A 20,976-nucleotide genomic window follows, 5' to 3' on the forward strand; every position below is an offset into this window, starting at 1 on the left:
CAGTGAATGCTGACACGGATCAGAGTCCACATCCTTGAACGCAGGAAAGCAAGGCTGACTTTTTCAGCTTGCAACCCAAAACACCTCCGGTCTCTTATCATTCTCCTCCAACAGATGAGGTTAGTGTCCTGGGAAGGAGCCTCTTTTCTTTCCAGGCACCTCTTTTCCTATCTGATCTCAGCAAACAATAAAACATCCGTGGCTCAACCCTTTGGGTGTAGACTGGGCCAGCATCCCTAGTACTTTCCTCTACTCTAAGAGCACACACGCTACGGGCAAGAGACTGAAGCCATGGCAGTTAACTTCAACATGCTTTCCCAAAGCTCAGGGCTAATGAGGGAGGTCTCTCTGTCCTCCTGGCCTTTCAAGGGCTGTGATAAACCCCCCGCAGAAGCCCCCAGCTCAGCCCCACACTGACTCTTGCAGCCAAGAGATGCTTTCCAGCTGCAGCATCCCTAATGTATCTGCGAGGGGGTTTACTGAGCATCCAGAGAGGCGGGATGGTGCAGGTGATGCGACCTCATGCCTCTTTGCAAGATGGTGTCATCCTAGTTTGGCTCTGTGCCTCAAGCCTGCTGCGTCCGCCAGATGTGCGACCGTTGCATGTCCCCAGAGCATCTCCCATCCCTTCTGTCTCTCTGCAGGTCTCTGCCCAGAGCCCCTGAGATGATGCATCGATGGCTTTGCATGGTCCTCTTCTGGGCAGTATGTCCCAGTTGCGGTAAGGCCCTTCATCTGATCCTCACCTAGATACCTCACGTAACATGGGGTGCACGGTCTTCCAGGGATGCCAGGTTGTTTCTGTTCACCCAAGCCGGGATCCTGTCTCACTCATGTTAATCCTGTTGTTTTTTCCAGGCGGAGTCTCCCTCTCCAGTTCCCGGCAGCCAGTCGTGGGGGTGTTTGGCCAGGACATCATCTTGCCCTGCCAGTTGTCACCCCCTGTCCGCCTACGTGACATGGAGCTGCTCTGGAGGAAATACGAACCCGAATATATAATTATACACAGCTACACGGACAGAGGAAAGCAGGAGGTGCAAGGGAGAGACTACAAGGACCGGACGGAGTTGTTCCCCGATGAGTTCATCAGGGGAAACCTCTCTCTGAAGCTGAAGAGCCTGAGGGTGAGGGAAGCTGGAAATTATCAGTGTATTGTGAAAAGTGCAGAAGGAAACCACGAGGCCCTCACTGAGCTCCAGATTGAAGGTGAGATGCAGTTGCAGGCACTCCAGGGTCTTCTCGAGCAGCGGGCATTGCACTGCCTACATAAGTGTGGGAAGGTAGCTGCAGGTAGGGGATCCAGGCCTCCATAGGAATGCATGACTTGCATGACTCGGAGTTCTCATTGACCCCCCAGAAAAAGGGTTGCAAGACTCAACACCTGATTAAGTGAAAAGGAGAAAAGTGGTCTGGGATGGGAGAGGCAACTCTGGCCAGGAGGAAAGCCTCCACCATCAATCCTGCTCCATTGTTAAGAGAATACTCCAGCAGCAGCCAAAAAAGGAGGGAGACTACAAGGTGGGGTAGGGGTGTCCCCAGGCACCACATTATCTGCACCCACTTTCCTCTTCCTGCAGCTACTGCACCTGTGCGCATTTCTGTGACGGGGCCTGAGGGGTCGGGGCTGGGGCTGTCCTGCAAATCCACTGGATGGTTCCCCGAGCCCACGGTCCGCTGGGTCACGCAGGACGGGCAGGCCCTGGCAATGGAGCCAGTGACCACCATCACACAGGACCAGCAGCAGCTCTACACTGTGGAGAGCCACATCACTGTGCCTGGAGGAAAGGATGCTGGTGAGATACGGTGCATTGTGCAAAACAGCCTGAGGGGCACCAAGCAGCACTCGGCCATTGAGCTTGGAGGTGAGTCCCAACATGCAGAAACACAGCCAAGGGCAAGGCAGCAATAAACCCCAGCTTCTGCAGAGTATGGAGTGCAGGGACACCAAAAAGTGACTTCCTGGGGGGGGGGGGGGTTACACTGATTAGAGTGCTCTCCACAGTGCACTAATATCAGCATGCTCCCTCTCTCTCACTGTGCATGTCCAAAACCCTCGCTGTGCAGTCTAACTTGGAGGAAGTCTTGCAAAAAGACAACTTTTCTGGAAGGTTGCAAAAAGATCATTCCCCCCCCACACCTTCTGTCCTTTGCAAAAGTGGAGAGCTAAGGCATGCAGGATGCCACATGCCAGCTGAACGGGATGAGAGATTTGGGTAGCCCAGGCTGCTGGTTGCTGGCAGCAGGAGGGATTTGGGCAGGGTGTCGCTGCAATCTCAATGATTTCCACAATTTCTCTTGGCAATGCCAGGAGACGTCTTCCCTCGCACATCTCCCTGGCTGCCCGCCTTCTGTGCGCTGCTCGTGTTGTTCCTCCGGGCCCTTGCAGCTGGAGCATTTTTTGCTCACCAAGGTAAGGGGAAGGAAGGGTCTCGGGCTGAGGGCCTGCTGATTGCATGACCATGGGGAGGTGCAGGGGGCAGGTCCATGCGTGGCCAGAGGTTGCATGGCTGTTGGCCATGGGAAGCATTTCCCCACATGTGTTGTGGGGCCTGATGGCCCCAGGCTGTCTCATGGTGGAGGGAGTAGGAACACCACACATCAGCAAGGCAGTGCCCACTGTGGAGGACGCTGGGCGTCTTCTTGGCATGATCTGCCACCTCAGGGGTGAGGGGAGGCTGTCCCAGTTTGACCCACCCTCAAATGTCTCCGGAGCTTGACCCCATGCCCTGTCCCATCCCTTGGGACACACCAGATGCCCACCAAGAGCCCAGCTTGGAGGTGCCCAGTCAGGGGGGTGGCAGTGTCCTGCCTTCTGGATGCAGGGCTGAGTCCTGCAGGAGTGACCTGCTGCTCCAGGCTTTGTGCCATCTGATGGGACATCTCTTGCTCCTCTGCAGCCAAGGGGAAGGCAGCCGGCAGGAAAGTGGAGCAGGAGGTGACTCTCCTGGACAAGGGTAGGTGTCCTGTGCCTCCCACCATGCCTTGTGCCTCCTTCTGCTCCACATGAGGCCAGCAGTGCCAGTGCCATGCGGGGAGCTGTGCTGCATGTGCCCAGGCCCCTCACTGCTGAAGGGGTGCCCATGCTGGGGGGCGGCATGGCCAGCGAGGGTGCTGCGAGCCCCTCTGCACCATGGGCAGGGTCTGGCCACGGGGCCACCCCGGCGACATGCTCCAGCACCTCCAGCCACACTGGGCTCTGCTGGGGATTACCCCAAGGCACTGGGGGCACCTCTGACCCCGTGTGGGGCAGGCTGTGGGGTGCCTGCACAGCCCTTGCATGGCACGCATGTGGCACCTGTCCCAGGGGCTCTGCTTTACAGACAACACCTCCTTCTTCCTCTTGCAGATGTGCTGCCGAAGACAATGGAAGCAGGTACTGGGAGTGCCCCTGGGTGCTGGTGGGTCTGCTCCTCCTCGGGGAGAGATGTAATGGTCCCCTGGCTATGCCAGCTCTCAGGGACAGGGTCAGGGCAATGCTCAGCTCAGGTCCCCACCTGAGAAGAGAAGCACCTTGGTGCCCGATGTGCTGCCCCACCAGGGGAGCAGCCCCAGCTTGTGGCCAGGCCCCTCATACCTCCTTCTATTCCCTTCCAGAGAACACGGATCTTCGCAAGTGGAAAGGTGAGCTCTGCAGAGAAGGAAAAGGGGAGCTGCCAAAAAAGCATGGGGTGGGATCCTGCTGAACCCCCAGCAAAGCTGAGCACCTCCTGCAGGCTCCCATGGGAGGAGGTTGACCGGGGATCAGCCCCCAGAGAGGAGGCTCACGCACGACACCACACAGAGCTCCAGGCACTTTTCCAGCTTGTCCACTCTGCCCCTGCCATCTGCCCCACGGCACAGCACCCATAGCACTCACCGAGGGAGACAGCAAGGGCGGGACTGAGGCTGCTTTCCCAGAGCCCTCATGCAAGATGAGTAGTCCTCACTCAGCACAGCCTCCCAGGACTGCCAGAGCAGGCCTCAGCAGCTTGGGACGAGGGCCAGAGGGCCCCAGGCAGCTCAGGGCTGGACACAGTGTCCCCATGGTGAAAAGCCATCCTGGACCAATGTCAAGGACAGATTGAGGGGAGCTCCTGTCTGTGGTGTGCAGAGTGCATGGGGGGATCTGGTGGCTCCATGTCCCCTCCAAGCTGTTGCAACAGCTCAAGATTGGCTGGAACCAGGGGCAGCCAGGCAGGGATGTGCCCAGAGAGGTCCAAGAGGCATCGGGTGGCATCCGTGGGGGGCAGGAGATCTGCAGGCAGCACAGACAAGGGGTCTTCTGCCAGCATGCTTCAGGGAGAGGTGGGCAGTGCCTGCAGGGCTTCCGGGAGGGATTGCAGGTGCTAAAGACCCTCTTTTCATTTCAGAGAGAGCCATCGAAGAGCTGGGTAAGAGCCAATGCTTTGTGGCCTTCTCCGTGTGGTCTCCTGCACCCACTCGTGCACATCCAACCCCAGCGCTATCTCCCACCACCTGCCCAACCCCTTGGCTGTGGCTGGGTGTTGGCTGTCACCCAGGAGGTGCCTGGCTACCCACAGACCCAGGGAGGGGCCTGGCCCTGGCAACACGGGGCATTTCCCGTCATACCCTGCCCCACAAAAGCCGTCCCAGAGCTTCCTGAACCGGGACCCCTACACGCCCAACCCTCACAGCCCCTCTCCTAACCATGCCCACCCTTTTCCTTTGCAGCTTTCCGAAAGGCACGGAGCTACCAGGGTGAGTGCTGGGTCTGGTGGGAGCTGCAGGGGGTGCAGCCCCCCAGGAGCGGGGTGGGTGGAAGGTGCTTGTGGTGCCAAATCTGGATCACGCTGGCAGCTTTGGTCCATGTCCCCATGCTCAGAGCTGTGTGGGGATGCTTGGCTGGGATCAGCGTGGCACAGCCCAGTGGGTGGCACGAGGCCATCAGGTCTCTGCCCACTCTCCATCACCCGGGGCACATGGGCAGGATGAGGCCGGGGGCTGCCCTTCCCTCTGGGGCGGTTGACCCCAACATGCCCCACAGATGACAGCACTGTCCTGCTCTCTCCACAGTGGCCATCACCCTGGACCCAAGCCACCAGCACCCTGAGCTCATCGTGTCAGAGCAAGGCCAATGCGTCCAGTGCCGGCCCTCCTCGCTGGGGCCAGCCCCCTGCATTGCCGTGGGGCACCAGGGGTTTGCGTCCCAGAGGGCTTACTGGGAGGTGGAGGTGGGGGATGGGGAGGACTGGGAGCTGGGGGTGCTGAGCGAGAGCACCAGGGCCCAGGTGAGACGAGGGGAGGTGGAGGAACGACCCAAGGAGGGCTTCTGGGCCCTGGGGAGAGCGGGCGGACAGTACCACCCCCTCGAGGCCGACACACTGCTGCAGAGCCAGGAGAAGGCAGTCGTCATTGGGGTGTATCTGGATGGAGAAGCAGGGAAACTCATGTTTTATAATGTTGTCCATATGGCCCTAATTATGGAAATCCCTGTGCCTGACTCAGAGACACTCTACCCCTTCCTCAGCCCCGGCCCTGCCATGGGGGGTGCCGCTGGGGATCCCCTCCGCATCTGCCCCCCCAGAGACTGGGATTTCCCACAGCAATTAGTGCCGAAGAGATCTCCCAAAGATGCCCAGAGCAAGGACAATACAAAGCATCGTGACCACGCTGCCCAGGAAGGGCGGGGAAATGATTTCGGACCGTCTTCAGCAAGTCCGACCCCCGTCACCTCCTGCTCCAGCGACTGCAAGCTGCAGGAGTCCCAACAGCTGCATCCAGGCCCATCCCAAAGGCCTGGAGAGCTTCAGGGTCCCCCCAATGGGGACAAAGAGGGACTGCAGCAGAAACCACTGAGGAGAAAAGCTCCTCACACCCCACCTGGTGCTCAGAGTCAGAGAGCAAAGCCTAGGCATGGCCTCAGTAGCATTGCTCCTGGAGTCAAGACAGGCAGGCCACCCCCGCAGAGCCAGGCCCGGCTGCTGGTGAGGCCAGGTGTCTTTGGGACAAGGGACATCCCTCCCCATATGGGGAGATAAATGCAGTGGGGAGGGGGGGCAGCGGGTGGACAGGGCTGCTGGCGAGGGGATGGGCAGTGCCCAGGGCCTCGCACCCAGTTGCAGGCCTTTGAGTAGGAAAGTTTGAAAGCCACTTGCCCCAAATTCCACTTGCATTCCCAAATACAGCAATCTTTTCTGCACCTTCCTATGCCTCTTGTGTCTCGCTGAACCTCTCCCCACGGCTTCTGTCAGGAGTTTTCCTGCATGTCTCCCCGGGTCTGCGTGCATGAGGCTGTATGTCCCTGTGCCCACAGCAGTCCCGTGCACCACGTGCACCATGTGCAGAGCCCTTTCCACCTGCTTGGTTTAGCAGGTGTTGCAAACCCCCCTTGATTTGTGCCGTGGCCGCAGGCTGGGAGTCGGGGTGTCATGCAGACCTGCAGGTTTTCCAGGATGATCTTTTATCCATGTGGCGAGCAACGCTTCTGTCATGAGCTCACGGGGAGACGGTCACCCCATCCTCCCAAGGGGAAATCCAGCACTGCCCCTGCATGTCCCCAGAGCTCTTCCCTCCCCTCGGGGCCTTGCAGTGGAGCAGGGCCTCATTGCAGCATCCACCTGCACTGGGACAAACCCCAATGTGCCACTTCAGCAGGTTGGGGGCAAGGGCCTCACCCTGACCCCTGTCCCTCGCCAGCCCCAGCCTGATACGGGTGCAGACGATGCCACAGGCAGGAGGGAGGGCGGCTGCAGCCTGGGAAGGGGAAGCAGGAGAGCAGAGGCAAAGCAGAGACTTTGCCTGCACTAAGAGCATCTGAAACTATTTTGAGCCAACCCTGCACCTCCACCTTGTCTGTCCAGGCCTCACATTTTGCTGTCTCTGGCCTCGTCGCCACAGCTCTTCATAGGATTTAGAAATCCCTCACTGCTTTCACAGACTCACAGAATCACAGAATCGCTGAGGTTGGAAGGGACCTCTGGAGATCAGCTAGTCCAACCCCCCTGCTCAAGCAGGGTCACCTAGAGCACATTGCACAGGATTGCATCCAGGCGGCTTTTGAATATCTCCAGAGAAGGAGACTCCACAACCTCTCTGGGCGACTTGTTCCAGTGCTCTGTCACCCTCACAGTGAAGAAGTTTTTCCTCATGTTCAGATGGAATTGTCTGTGTTTCAGTTTGTGCCCATTGCCTCGTGTCCTGTCGCTGGGCACCACTGAAAAGAGTCTGGTCCCATCCTCTTGACACCCTCCCTTCAGATACTTGTATACGTTGATAAGATCTCCTCTCAGCCTTCTCTTCTCCAAGCTAAACAGGCCCAGCTCTCTCAGTCTTTCCTCATAAGAGAGATGCTCCAGTCCCCTAATCATCTTTGTGGCCCTTCGCTGGACTTGCTCCAGTAGTGCCACATCCCTCTTGTACTGGGGAGCCCAGACCTGGACACACTACTCCAGATGTGGCCTCACCAGGGCTGAGTAGAGGGGGGGAATCACCTCCCTCGACCTGCTGGCAACACTCTTCCTGATGCACCCCAGCATACCATTGGCCTTCTTGGCTACAAGGGCACATTGCTGCCTCATGCTTAACTCTGAGTCCACCAGCACTCCCAGGTCCTTCTCAGCAGAGCTGCTTTCCAGCAGCTCAACCCCCAACCTGTACTGGGGCATGGGGTTATTCTTCCCCAGGTGCAGAACCCTGCACTTGCCTTTGTTGAACTTTGGGAGGTTCCTCTCTGCCCACCTCTCCAGCCTGTCCAAGTCTCTCTGAATGGCAGCACAGCCCTCTGGTGTATCAGCCACTCCTCCCAGTTTGTATCATCAGCAAACTTGCTGAGGGTGCACTCTGTCCCTTCATCCAGGTCATTGATGAAGAAGTTGAACAAGACTGGACCCAGTACTGACCCCTGGGGGACACCACGAGCTACAGGCCTCCAACTAGACTCTGTGCCACTGACCACAACCCTCTGAGCTCTGCCATTCAGCCAGTTCTCAATCCATCTCACTGTCCACTCATCTAGCCCACACTTCCCGAGCTTCCCTAAGAGGATGTTATGGGAGACAGTGTCAAAAGCCTTGCTGAAGTCAAGGTAGACAACATCCACTGCTCTCCCGCCTGCTTTCTCACACCCCTTAGCCTTTTGGCTGCAACTTCCACCACAGCCCTTGCTTGCTGCATGGATAAAAGATCATCCTGGGAAACCTGCAGGTCTGCACAACACCCCGACCCTCAGCCTGTGCCTGTGGCATGCTCCAAGATGTGTTTGTAGCACCCACTAAACTATGTCAGGTGGACAGGGCTCTGCACATGGTGCACGTGGTGCACGGGGCTGCTGTGGGCACAGGGACATACAGCCTCATGCACGCAGACCTGGAGAGATGTGCAGGAAAACTCTTGACAGAAGCCGTGGGGAGAGGTTCAGTGAGACACAAGAGGCATAGGAAGGTGCAGAAAGGATTGCTGTATTTGGGAATGCAAGTGGCAAGAGGCTTTCAAACTTTCCTACTCAAAAGCTTGCAAATGAGTGTGGGGCACCCCAGATTTAGTCCTGAGCGCTGCACATCCCCTCGCCAGCAGCCCTGTCCACCCGCTGCCCCCCCTCCACACTGCATTTATCTTCCCACATGGGGAGGGATGTCCCTTGTCCCAAAGCCACCTGGCCTCACCAGCAGCTTGGGCTGGCTCTGCGGGGGTGGCCTGCCTGTCTTGGCTCCAGGAGCAATGCTACTGAGGCCATGCCTAGGCTTTGCTCTCTGACTCTGGGCACCTGGTGGGGTGTGAGGAGCTTTTCTCCTCAGTGGTTTCTGCTGCAGTCACAGCTTTGTCCCCATTGGGGGGACCCTGAAGCTCCCCAGGCCTTTGGGATGGGTCTGGATGTGGCTGTTGGGACTCCTGCAGCTCTCAGTCACTGGAGCAGGAGGTAATGGGGGTTGGACTTGCGGAAGACCATCCCAAATCATTTCCCCACCCTTCCTGCATGGCATGGTCACGATGCTCTGTAGTATCCTTGCTCTGGGCATCTTTGGCAGATCTCTTCGGCACTAATTGCTTTGGGAAATCCCAGTCTCTGGGGGGGCAGATGCGGAGGGGATCCCCAGCGGCAGCTCCCCCCATGGCAGGGCCAGGGCTGAGGAAGGGGTAGAGAGTCTCTGAGTCAGGCACGGGAATGTCCACAATCAGGGCCATTCCAGCAACATTATAAAACATGAGTTTCCCCGCTTCTCCATCCAGATACACCCCAATGATGACTGCCTTCTCCTGAAACTGCAGCAGTGTGTCGGCCTCGAGGGGGTGGTACCGTCCGCCAGCTCTCCCCAGGGCCCAGAAGCCCTCCTTGGGGCGTTCCTCCACCTCCCCTCGTCTCACCTGGGCCCTGGTGCTCTCACTCAGCACCCCCAACTCCCAGTCCTCCCCATCCCCCACCTCCACCTCCCAGTAAGCTCTCTGGGATGCAAACCCCTGGTGCCCCATGGCAATGCGGGGGGCTGGCCCCAGCGAGGAGGGCTGGCACTGGACGCATTGGCCATGCTCCGACACGATGAGTTCAGGGTGCTGGTGGCTTGGGTCCAGGGTGACGGCCACTGTGGAGAGAGCAGGACAGCGCTGTCATCCGTGGGGCATGCTGGGATCCACCAGCCCCAGAGGGAAGGGCAGCCCCCAGCTTCATCCTGCCCACATGCCCTGGGGGATAGAGAATGAGCAGAGACCTGATGGCCTCGTGCCACCCACCGGGTCATGCTACACTGATCCCAGCCAAGCATCCCTGCACAGACCCAAGCTTCTGGCATGATCCAGACTTGGCACCACAAGCACCCTCCACCCCCCCCCCCAGGGGGGCTGCAGCCTACGCAGATCCCACCAAACCCAGCACTCACCCTGGTAGCTCCGTGCCTTTCGGAAAGCTGCAAAGGAAAAGGGTGGGCATGGTTAGGAGAGGGGCTGTGAGGGTGGGGGTGCAGGGGCCCCAGTTTGGGAAGCTCTGGGATGGCTTTTGTGGGGCAGGGGATGACGGGAAATGCCCCACATTGCCAGGGCCAGGCCCCTCCCTGGGTCTGCAGGTACCCAGGCACCTCCTGGGCGACAGTCACACCCAGGCATGGCCAAGGGGTTGGGCAGGAGGTAGGAAACAGCGCTGGGGTGCAGGGTACGCACGTGGGTGCAGGAGACTCCTTGGAGAAGGCCACAAAGCATCGGCTCTTACCCAGCTCTTCAATGGCTCTCTCTGAAATGAAAAGAGGGTCTTTAGCACCTGCAATCCCTCCTGGCAGCCCTGCGGGCACTGCCCATCCCTCCTCAAAGCACGCTGGCAGGAGGCCCCTTGTCCGTGCTGCCTGCAGCCCTCCTTCACCCCTCGGATACCACCCGATGCCTCTTGGACCTCTCTGGGCACATCCCCACCTGGCTGCCCCCGGTCTTGAGCTGTGGCAACAGCTTGGAGGGGACCTGGAGCCACCAGATCCCCCCATGCACTCTGCTCCCCACAGCCAGAAGCTCCCCCCAATCTGTCCTTCACTGTGGTCCAGGATGGCTTTTCACCATGGGGACACTGTGCCCAGCCCTGAGCTGCCTGGGGCCCTCTGGCCCTCGTCCCAAGCTGCTGAGCCCTGCTCTGGCAATCCTGGGAGGCTGTGCTGAGTGAGGACAACTCATCTTGCACGAGGGCTCTGGGAAAGCAGCCTCAGTTCCCCCCTTGCTCTCAACCTCGGTGAGTGCTACGGGTGCTGTGCCGTGGGGCAGATGGCAGGGGCAGAGTGGACAAGCTGGAAAAGTGCCTGGGGCTCTGTGTGGTGTTGTGCGTGAGCCTCCTCTCTGGGGGCTGATCCCCGGTCAACCTCCGCCCATGGGAGCCTGCAGGAGATGCTCAGCTTTGCTAGGGGTTCAGCAGGATCCCACCCCATGCTTTTTTGGCAGCTCCCCTTTTCATTCTCTGCAGATCTCACCTTTACTCCTCCGAAGTTCTGTGTTCTCTGGAAGGGAAGAGAAGGAGGTATGAGGGGCACCACCATCAGCCAGGGCTGCTGCCCTGGTGGGGCAGCACATCGGGCACCAAGGTGCTTCTCTTCTCAGGTGGGCACCAGAGCTGGGCATTGCCCTGACCCCATCCCTGAGAGCTGGCATAGCCAGGGGACCATTACATCTCTCCCCGAGGAGGAGCAGACCCACCAGCACCCAGGGGCACTCCCAGTACCTGCTTCCATGGTCTTCAGCAGCGCATCTGCAAGAGGAAGAAGGAGGTGTTGTCTGTAGAGCAGAGCCCCTGGGACAGGTGCCACATGCGTGCCATGCAAGGGCTGTGCAGGCACCCCACAGCCTGCCCCACATGGGGCCAGAGGTGCCCCCAGTGCCTTGGGGTGATCCCCAGGGTCTGCAGAGCCCAATGCACCTGGAGGTGATGGAGGACATCCCCAGGGTGGCCCTGTGGCCAGACCCTGCCCATGGTGCAGAGGGGCTCGTGGCACCCTCGCTGGCCATGCCGCCCCCCAGCATGGGCACCCGTTCAGCAGTGAGGGGTCTGGGCAGATGCAGCCCGGCTCCCTGCAAGGCACTTGCACTGCTGGCCTCACGTGGAGCACAAGGAGGCACAAGGCATGGCGGGAGGCACAGGACACCTACCCTTGTCCAGGAGAGCCGCCTCCTGCTCCACTTTCCTGCCGGCTGCCTTCCCCTTGGCTGCAGAGGAGCAAGAGATGTCCCATCAGATGGCACAAAGCCTGGAGCAGCAGGTCACTCCTGCAGGACTCAGCCCTGCATCCAGAAGGCAGGATGCTGCCACCCCCCTGACTGGGCACCTCCAAGCTGGGCTCTTGGTGGGCATCTGGTGTGTCCCAAGGGATGGGACAGGGCATGGGGTCAAGCTCCGGAGACATTTCAGGATTGGCCAAACTGGGACAGCCTCCCCTCACCCCTGAGGTGGCAGATCATGCCAAGCAGACGCCCAGTGTCCTCCACAGTGGGCACTGCCTTGTGATGTGTGGTGTCCCCACTCCCTCCACCATGAGACAGCCTGGGGCCATCAGGCCCCACAACACATGTGGGGAAATGCTCCCTACAGCCAACAGCCATGCAACTGCTGGCCAGGCATGGACCTGCCCCCTGCACCTCCCCACGATCATGCAGCCAGCAGTCCCTCAGCCCGAGACCCTTCCTTCCCCTTACCTCGGTGAGCAAAAAATGCTCCAGCTGCAAGGGCCAGGAGGAACAACACGAGCAGTACCCAGAAGGCGGGCAGCCAGGGAGATGCACGAGGGAAGATGTCTCCTGGCATTGCCGAGAGAAATTGTGGAAATCACTCAGCTTGCAGCAACACCCTGCCCAAATCCCTCCTGCTGCCAGCAACCAGCAGCCTGGGCTACCCAAATTGCCCATCCTGTCCAGCTGGCGTGTCACACCCTGCATGCCTCAGCTCTCTGCTTTTGCAAAGGACAGAAGGGGGCGGAAAAAATCATCTCTTTGCAACTTTCCAGAAAAGCTGTCTTTTTGCAAGACTTCCTCCAAGTCAGACCCCACAGAGAGGGGTTTGGACATGCACAATGAGAGAGAGAGCATGCTGATATTAGTGCACTGTGGAGATCACGCTAATCAGTAAACAGGAAAAGCAAAGGTGGTGTCTTGAGGGGAGGCCATGCAAAAGGGGAATCCCTGAGGCTGGTGCAGACAAGGGCTCTTCAGAGCTGCTTGCAGGTGGCAGGGGAAGGCCTCTCCCCATGTGCAGTGTTGGCCAAGCATGTCCTGCATGACTCTGCTGCGTGTCTGCAAGAGAAGTGTCTGTCCCCACCCCCCGCACTCCAAGAAGTCACTTTCTGGTGTCCCCGCACTCCCTTCTCTGCAGGAGATGGGGTTTATCACTGCCTCATCCTCCCTACAGCTGTGTTTCTGCAACTCGAGACCCACCTCCGAGCTCAACAGCCGAGCGCTGCTCGGTGCCCGTCAGGCTGCTTTGCACGACACAGAGTATTTTGTCAGTGTCCTTTCCTCCGGGGACAGTGATGTGGCTCTCCACAGTGTAGAGCTGCTGCTGATCCTGCGTGATGGTGGTCACCGGCTCCATTGCCAGGGCCTGCCCGTCCTGCGTGACCCAGCGGACCGTGGGCTCGGGGAACCATCCGGCGGATTTGCAGGACAGCCCCAGCCCCGACCCCTCAGGCCTCATGACATGTAAGTAAACCAGGGCTACAGCTGCAGGGACAGACAAGGAAAATATCCTGTGCCTCAGTGGGGATGGCAGCCCTGTCCCACCCTCAGCACACCCAGGGTCCTCATCCTTCATCAGTGAGCACCTGCACCCCAGCAGCTGATCCAGAGGGCAAAGATCGAGGTGTCGGCCAAGCATGCCCTCCAGGTCCCTGCCTGGGAGTCTATTAAGTGGTGCACGACTGGTCCCATTGCTGCACACATCCTGCCCTTGCCAGCATGGGCTCTGCCCTGCCTCCCAAGCAAGGGGCTGATGAGCATCCTGAGAGGATGCAGCCTCTGCCAGTACCCTGCAAGGATGCAGGCTCCGCAGGCATCCCGCAAGGATGCAACCTCGATGAGAATCCTGCAGGGATGCAGATTCCACCTCAGCCTGCCACCTATGGATCAGCACCTGTGGCAAGGAAACCCCGTCTCGGAGGAGACCCTTGCACTTCCACGGCCCTCGCCTCACCTTCTACTTGGAGCACAGCGATGGCTTCCAAGTTTCTTTGCTGATTTCCCACAAAGCACTGGTAGCTCCCTGCATCCTCTATGCGAAGGCTCCTCAGCTTCAGAGAGACATTCCCACGGCTGAACTCCTGGGGGAAGAGCTTGGTCCGGCCCTCGTAGCCTTTGCCCGGCATCTCCTGAGCTCCTTCCCCACCGTGGTGGTGGACACTGACAGTCCTGAGGCCATACTTCCTCCAGCGCACCTCCAGGCTGGGCAGGGGGGCCGGCGGGGAGAGTTGGCAGGGTATCACCACATCCTCGCCCAACTCCCCCACCACGGGCAGCAGGGAGGTGGACAGTGAGATCTCCGCTGCAACAAACAACCGCGAGAGACCATGACATGGGGGGAAGGCGGAGAGGGGGTCAAACCCTGCCAGGACACAGCACGCAGAAGCAGGGGGAATAGGGTGGCCAAGCCAGGGCCCACACGCACAGCCCATGCACCATGCCTGGAGGCAAGGAAGGAGCTGTGCACTCTGAGTGGCAGCTGGCAAAAAAGAAGAGGTCAGGGAGAGCGAGGTGGGGAAATGCACAGGATTACCAGAGCCGGGACGTGGTGCCAGGAGGGACAGTCCCAGGCTGAGCATGCAGAGTATCCCTTGCGTCGCCAGGTCACTGCTCGGGGGAGCTGTGGAGCGGGAGCCCATGCTGCGGCTGATGAGACTGTGACATTCGGGCGATGGGGCAATATCCACTTGGAAGGGAGTTTCAGCTTCCTTCCATGCCTGCAGAGACACTCCAAAGAGCACCCGAAGCGAGGGGGCCTCGCTCTCAGCACTGGGGCACTTTCGGGGAGGAGAGCCTAAAGCACCAGCAGGCACTTAGCAGGGACCCGAGGTCTTCTCTGCGGGAGCCAGGACCCTGCTGTCTGCCCCGGCTCTGCCGGGCTCTTCACCGAAACAGCATTGCACCTGGTCTTGGACTCTGACCCTGGCACAGCACCAGGAAATACCAGCACCAATGTTTCTTGCCGGCACTTCCTTGCACGCCCCAGGAACAGAGGGCAAAGGGAGCAAGACAAGGCCAGACCCACCAGCTGGCACCAGAGGAAAGCACAGCCAAAAAGGGCTACTTTGTCTGTCTGTTCTTTTCTTGAGCAGAAAATGGCTCAGACTGCCCTCTCAGCCTGATGCATTTGCTAGGCTGGCAAATTCCCACCATCGTCTAACCCACAAATCTTTGCCAGGAGCTCTGCCCCTTGCTGCCTGGAGCAAGGAGCTCTCACAGAGCAGCGAGGGGCCTCTGGAAATAGGGAGAGGGATGGGTGCTAGCACCCAGCATGAGGACCAATGCACCTTGCAATGCAAGAGCCAACAGCCAGCACCAGGATTAATGCACCCCATGGTGCAAGAGCCAACACCCAGCACACGGATCAATGCGCACCATGGTGTAAGAATCAGCACACAGCACAGGGACCAATGCATCCGGCAGTGCAAGAGCCTGCACCTGGGATACGGACGGATGCACCCTGCGGTGCAAGAGCCAGCTCCCAACACAAGGATCAATGCACCTAGATGCAGCCCCAATGTGCCCCTTCGCCAGGCTGGGACTGAGGGCCTCACCCTGACCCTGTCCCTCCCTGGCCCTGGCCTCATCTGGGAGCCAATGATGCTGCAAGCAGGAGGGAGAGAGGTCGCATGCAGCAGGGGAAGTGGGAAGGTGGCCGTGAAGCAGAGACTTTGCCTGCACCGTGGCCCTGCGCTCAGCACGGCAGCAGGCAGGAAACTCTGCCAGAGCCCTGCGGTTCCGCCCGCTCACCCTGAGCCTCCGTCTCGTCTCTCTCCAGGCCTCACATTTCGCCGTCTCTGGCCTCGCAGCCGCAGCTCCAAGTAGCATTTAGAAACCCCCCACTGCTTTCTCACGCTCCTTAGCCTTTTGGCTGCAGCTTAAGTGAGCCGGGCATATGTTAATGACTTTCAAGTCAGCGTTGTATTTGCAGCTTCAATTGCCCATTTTTCCTTTGTGGTGTTTTTGGCTCGTGTGGTTTTGCCTGTGCTTCTGAATTGCATTTTTTTTCTACCCAGCTCTGGTCTAGCCTCAGGAAACAGAGCTTGGCTACTGGGATTTGGGGTGCAAAATGCCTGGGCAAACGGCACCGGCACCTTTAAAGTTCCTTTCTCCTCCCCAAAGGCCAGGGCTGCTTTTAAGAGAGTGAATAATTCCAGGTCACCGCTGAGCGAATTTTCAGACTGAAATGAGAAAGGAGGGCTGCTGTGCAAAAATGTCAAGCACAGAGAAAAAATATCCTTGAAAAAGCTCATATGGTTTTACAATTTTTATTATTATTACTGTAGGAGGATTTTAGTGGGTGTGTACAGCAGTTCCAGGTGGCAATTGTGGCATGGTTTTTATGTGGAATCTATGGGAGGGGAAATTCTGCATAGGTGTGGCCAAATTTGGTCCATCAGTTCATACAATCATGGGACTAGACTGTGAGGGACTTTGGGAGATCTCTTCTCCAAGCTCCTGCTCAAAGCAGCTTTAGCTAGAGCAGGCAGTTCGGGGCTGTTTCCAGCTGAGTTTAGAACATCTCCAAGGATGGCAATTCCCCACTGCTCTGGTCCCTTGTCAAGGAACCTCTTCCCTTATGGGGTAATTATCTTTTCCTTCTATTCACTGGGATGCTTTTTCTTGACAGTTAATGTGAATTCCAAAGATTTGCAAAAGGCAGCACCTGTATGGTTGGCCTTCTTTGCTACAAGGGCGTTGCCTTCCAGGACCTTCAGCTGTTTTTCTGCAAAGCTCCTTTCTGTGCCTGCAGTGCCCATCCCATGTTGTTGCAGGGGCTTATTCCATCACAGGGGCAGGACTGGGTATTTGCCCCAAATACCCTCCAGCATCACTGCGACATCCTGCTTCAGGACTGTGGTGCAAAGTCTGTTAGACGTTGTGCACACCACAGGGCACAGCCAACTGGTCCAGTCAGACACAGCCTTACAAGAATCAGTCCCTCCCTCCCCCATGCCCCATTCTCGAGTCCCAGCCTGTGCCAAAAAAATCCCTCTTTCACTCATTTTTCCTTTTCCAGCATATCTGCGTGAGAAGGCAGGTTGCAAGTGCTTCATGGCCTGACTCAGAAATGCTGCTGGATTCCCCCAAAGCAGAAGACCGGCAGATTGTGTCATGTTGGAGAAGGCCCCAGCATCACCCACTGGTCATAGGGAGTTTATGGGATTTGGCTTGTTCTCTTAAATTTGTTGAGTAGCTGTCTTGCAGCTCAGCGTTGAGGAATTTTGTGAGAATCCTAGAATTTCTTAGCCCACGCAGGAGCAGAGGAGATCTGGAAAGGCTGAGCTGGAAAAGCTGGAACAGCCACAAAGAAGAAATCCAAATCCTGGAAAAAAGAGCTGCAGCACATACCCGGCAGAGCAGAGAATATATCAAGGGCAAAGAAACATCATTGCTCGGGGGAAAGCACGCGTGCTCCACGGTGGAAAACGCAGAGCACAGAGCAGTTCCCCACCCTGCGCAGCATCCCTGTGGTGGTCCAAGTATTGCCCTGGGGTTTTCCCATCTGAGGATTTCCGCTCCCTGTGGCTCTGATCACGCTTTGGGATCTGCAGTTCCTGGTGCTGTGGGACACGGCAGGGCGTAAAAGGGACAGGCATTTTGTCACCTCTGTCTCCTGATGTTTGCATACAAGGCATTGGCATCCAACGTGGCCAGTGGTGGCTGCAAGGCAATGCCGGGATCTTGCTGTGCCTGCTTCTTCTGAAACTGCAGGAGAAAGTGAGAAAGAGCTGCCCCAGCAGCAGCGGCAGGCTGGCCAGAGCTGCGGCTGGTCCCTGCGGCTGGGTTCCCATCCCCGCTGGAAGACCCCGGTGCCCCGCTGCTGGACAGCTTGGGGTCTGCAAAGCCTGGGGGTGGCAACACCAAGCTTTGGCCTGAGACTCACCCTGGGCTGCCTTATTTCCTCGACCAAGGCATCTAGGGAGAGAAGCAGAGTCAGGAATGCCATCGCAGTGCCAAAATGGCTTGTCAAGGGAGGGTGCATCCACACCCAACCTTCCCCAGGCAGAAGGACCACCCCATAGCCCCATTATATCACATCCCCACTTTGCCTGCACCCACCAAAGCCTTTCAGCACGCAAGTCCCATAAATGCCAAGTTTTTTCACCCTGCCCCACACTGCACTGACCCTTTGCTTACCTCTGGACAGCAAAAGGGAAACAAGGGTGAGCATCTGCAGCTGCAAAAGTGGTTCCTGAGAAGCAGAAAGGTAGAGAAAGCCGGAGGCTGGCATCTCCCTGGACAGGGAGCTGCAGTTCTCCCCATCTCCAGAGCATGACCATAACCCAAATGCTATGTATTGCTCTGATCCCAATCTCCCACCAGCGCCCCAGGAATTAGGGGATGACTGTGTCCCTGATGCTGCACCTCTACCACTCAAGAATGGTATATTTAGCCCTGCCATTTCTGCCTGCATCGCTAAGGGCATTTTGTGACATCAGCAGCTCACGCACCTTTTCTTGCCAGAAGGAATCCCAGCACAACCAGGAGCAGGACAGATGGGATCGTGATTCTGAGAGCAAGAGATAGGATGCTGCCTATCATGAAATGCAAATAAAAATTATCAGGAAATCAAGCAAATCTGCCTTCCAGCTTCATTTTTATTCCGCCAAGCTGAACATCACTTCTCTGGCATGAAATGGTCTTGGTGCCATTCCCCAACACCAGACCTGAGTCCCTTACCTCCAGGACTCTCCTCGGACCCAGGAGCAGTGCTATTCACCTTGAATTCATCACCTAGACGATAAATGCAGGAGTGATTGGAGATGGCAGGAAGGCCACAATCCTTCCTCCACTGCTCTTGGCTCTGTCTGACCTGGGGAGCCCCGTAACAGCCGCAAGGCATGGGGCACGAGCTGGGCCAGCGCCAAGTGCTGGGAGGAAGATGTGGGGCTCTGTGCAGCCGAGGATGCTGCAGGGAGCGAAAAAAGGCCTGAGGTCTTGGGCACTGAGTTTACAGCCCTCTCTCTCTAGCTGTTCTCAACTGTACCTCCATATTTGGGTAGGACTAAAAATGAATACTCTGAGACCCCCAAATCAGCCCAGACACATTGCAAAATTATCTTATGCGGTCTAAATGTTTGATGAAACCCCTTACCCTGGACATGCAGGCATTGCATGGGGCTGAGCTGGAATCGGGTCACCCGGTTCAGGCTGTCTCGGATCTCATAAACACAAGAGTAGTTGCCGGAGCTGGCCATGGACACACTCTCGTAGTGGTTGTAGATGCTCTTTTTTTTAACCCTTCATGGCACTCATCTCCTGCCCGTCGTGGCAAAGGATGACGCAGGTAATGGGGCTGCTGATGACCACCGTGCACTGGAGCAGCACAGTTTCACCCAGCTGGGCTGCTGTGGGTCTCAGGAAGATGCTGGGGGCTGGGAGATCACCTGGGGATGGAGCATAACAAGTGGAGGGAGGGAGGGAGAAGTCTGTCCATGCAGCAAAGGATGGATGCCAGGGTGGGGGGTGTCTATGCCCTGTCCCCGCTTGAGACTGCTGCTGCAAGGCAGCAGGGATGCCAGGGAAGAGTATTTTCTTCCACCTGCAGATTTCATCCCTCTTCCGCACTGCTCTAAAGGGTAGGGAGAGGGTGTTGATGGGCAGAGGGGTTTGGAGATGGGGTTTGAGTAGCCAGTGCCAACACTGCCAGGTCTCAGAGAGAGGGGCAGAGCCCGGTGCAGGACTGCGTTTCAAAGGAGACCACTTGTCCAGCCTGTGTGTTGGTTGACTTGGTGCAAAGAGACCTAGACAGAGAGGGACCCCACTAAACACAGGCTTGGTGGGGAAGCCCTAAGCCTCCCAGGGAGGGGAGAGTGAGCTGGGCAGAATGGGTACAGACAGACAGACAGACAGACAGACTGACCTGGAGCTTCACAGAGTTTCTGGCTGACAGCTTGCCAAGCTGGGGAAAGCAAAGAGAAAGGAGTCTAGTGCTGAGTTAGACCTTTCTCGGTGTGTCCAAGAATGACAAATGACGCCTCTCTTCCCCACTGCTAGATATGCTCCCACTGACAGTTCCCCTGGCATAGGCAGGCCAGCTCTGACCATCCCATTCCCCTTCCCTGCAATGGGGAGAGGATCTGGTATGGGCCAGCCTTGGAGCCGGGGAGCTTCAGGGCTGAAGATCCTCGTATGAATGCTTTCTTTGCCATGCACAGAGGGAAGGTTTCTATCACAGGCATGTCCCTGATCACTTACAGCTTAGCCAACGCCTCTCAGCTGTTCAACCACTGCACTACCCCCCCCCCCACCGTTCTGCAGGGTAAACTTCTGCAATTTTGATCTTGTGCACTGAGCTCAGACATCCCAGCACCCTTTCCCTGTGCCATGGCCGCCCTAGAGCCACTTCCATACCCAAGGTGTGGATGTGCTCTGAAATCTGTCATCCAGCTGGAGAAAAAAGAGGGAAGCCAACCCCTGCATGAGCATGCTGGTTTTCGTGGAGAAACTGCGAGGGCTGGCCCTTACACCAGATGGTCGAGGCTGCTCTCAGTGGTATTTTCGCCACCCTCCCACAGACCAGCCAGGCGCAGAGACTCACCGTGGAGCAGGAGGCCCAGAGACAGGACCAGGGGGCCAGGGAGCAGCACCCCAATGCTGCAGCACCACTGGGGCTGCATCGATGTTCTGTGACCAAGGAGCAGCTCCAGTTCCTCCCCAACCTGATCCGTTCCCTCCTCCTCTCTGATGCTTCTCACCACTCCCCGTTTCCTCTCTAGCATGCCCCAGCCACGGCATCTCTATTGAAGGCTGGAGTCTGAGACCAGATGGACGTTGCTGGAGACAGACCAGGACAGGCGCTATAGGTGGGGGTGGAGGAGAGGATGTTCGCTGAACCCACCACATCAAATGCAGCCTTGATTTTTGTCAGGGACCTGCACCCCAGGCCAGCAGGCTCAGGCAGCTCTGTGTCATGTCTGTGTGGCTCCACAGCATCTCAGACACCTGCACGAGACTGCACTTTTCCAAAAATGTGGAAGCAGACTTCCAGCTGGGAGCTGTTTGCGAAGACAACATCTCATCCGCATGTAGGTGAGGTTGTTAGTGCTGCTGTGACGGTGTACTCCTTTCTCCCATCCCGATGTGCTCTCTCCCCCTCAACCTGACCTTCCTGTAAACAGCACATATGTAGGGGCTAATTGAGCATGCACCAAATAAGACCCGTCTAGTATGCAAATATGACTATGAGTCAATCATCTCCCCCCTCATAAATAGGGGGCAGCAGAGCCCATTGAGCTCTCCTGCATGGCAGCGGGCTGCACTGCAGAACCTCCTCTTGAGCAGGGACGCCTCTCAAGGTTACTCCTCGAGGTTGAGAGATTCCTTACCTGCGACAGATCCTCGGTA

At 57.7% G+C, this 20,976-nt stretch overlaps 1 protein-coding gene and 1 long non-coding RNA gene across 2 annotated transcripts; one reads left to right on the forward strand and one right to left on the reverse strand.

Moving 5' to 3' along the window:
• The first annotated feature begins 687 nt into the window (after positions 1-687).
• Positions 688-5,978, forward strand: LOC136994877 (butyrophilin subfamily 3 member A1-like). The gene is made up of 8 exons (XM_067314273.1): positions 688-721; positions 859-1,206; positions 1,578-1,862; positions 2,898-2,954; positions 3,347-3,373; positions 3,595-3,621; positions 4,672-4,698; positions 5,014-5,978. Exons 1-8 carry the CDS (start codon positions 688-690, stop codon positions 5,976-5,978), a joined length of 1,770 nt encoding a protein of 589 aa, XP_067170374.1.
• Positions 5,979-9,358: 3,380 nt separating this feature from the next.
• LOC136994933 (uncharacterized) lies at positions 9,359-10,158 on the reverse strand. The gene is made up of 3 exons (XR_010886705.1): positions 10,136-10,158; positions 9,810-9,836; positions 9,359-9,515 (listed from the first exon to the last, which is right to left on the reverse strand). It is a non-coding gene; the product is annotated as an uncharacterized lncRNA (long non-coding RNA).
• Between the last annotated feature and the right edge of the window lie 10,818 nt (positions 10,159-20,976).

Source organism: Apteryx mantelli, chromosome 34 (genome assembly GCF_036417845.1).
Source record: "Apteryx mantelli isolate bAptMan1 chromosome 34, bAptMan1.hap1, whole genome shotgun sequence".
In the NCBI taxonomy this organism is placed as follows: Eukaryota; Metazoa; Chordata; class Aves; order Apterygiformes; family Apterygidae; genus Apteryx; species Apteryx mantelli.

Coding starts and splice junctions, on each gene's coding strand:
- LOC136994877 (XM_067314273.1), top strand. CDS start 688: ATGGTCCTCTTCTGGGCAGTATGTCCCAGTTGCG. Junction 722..858: donor GGCAGTATGTCCCAGTTGCG/GTAAGGCCCTTC, acceptor TGTTTTTTCCAG/GCGGAGTCTCCCTCTCCAGT. Junction 4,699..5,013: donor AAAGGCACGGAGCTACCAGG/GTGAGTGCTGGG, acceptor CTCTCTCCACAG/TGGCCATCACCCTGGACCCA.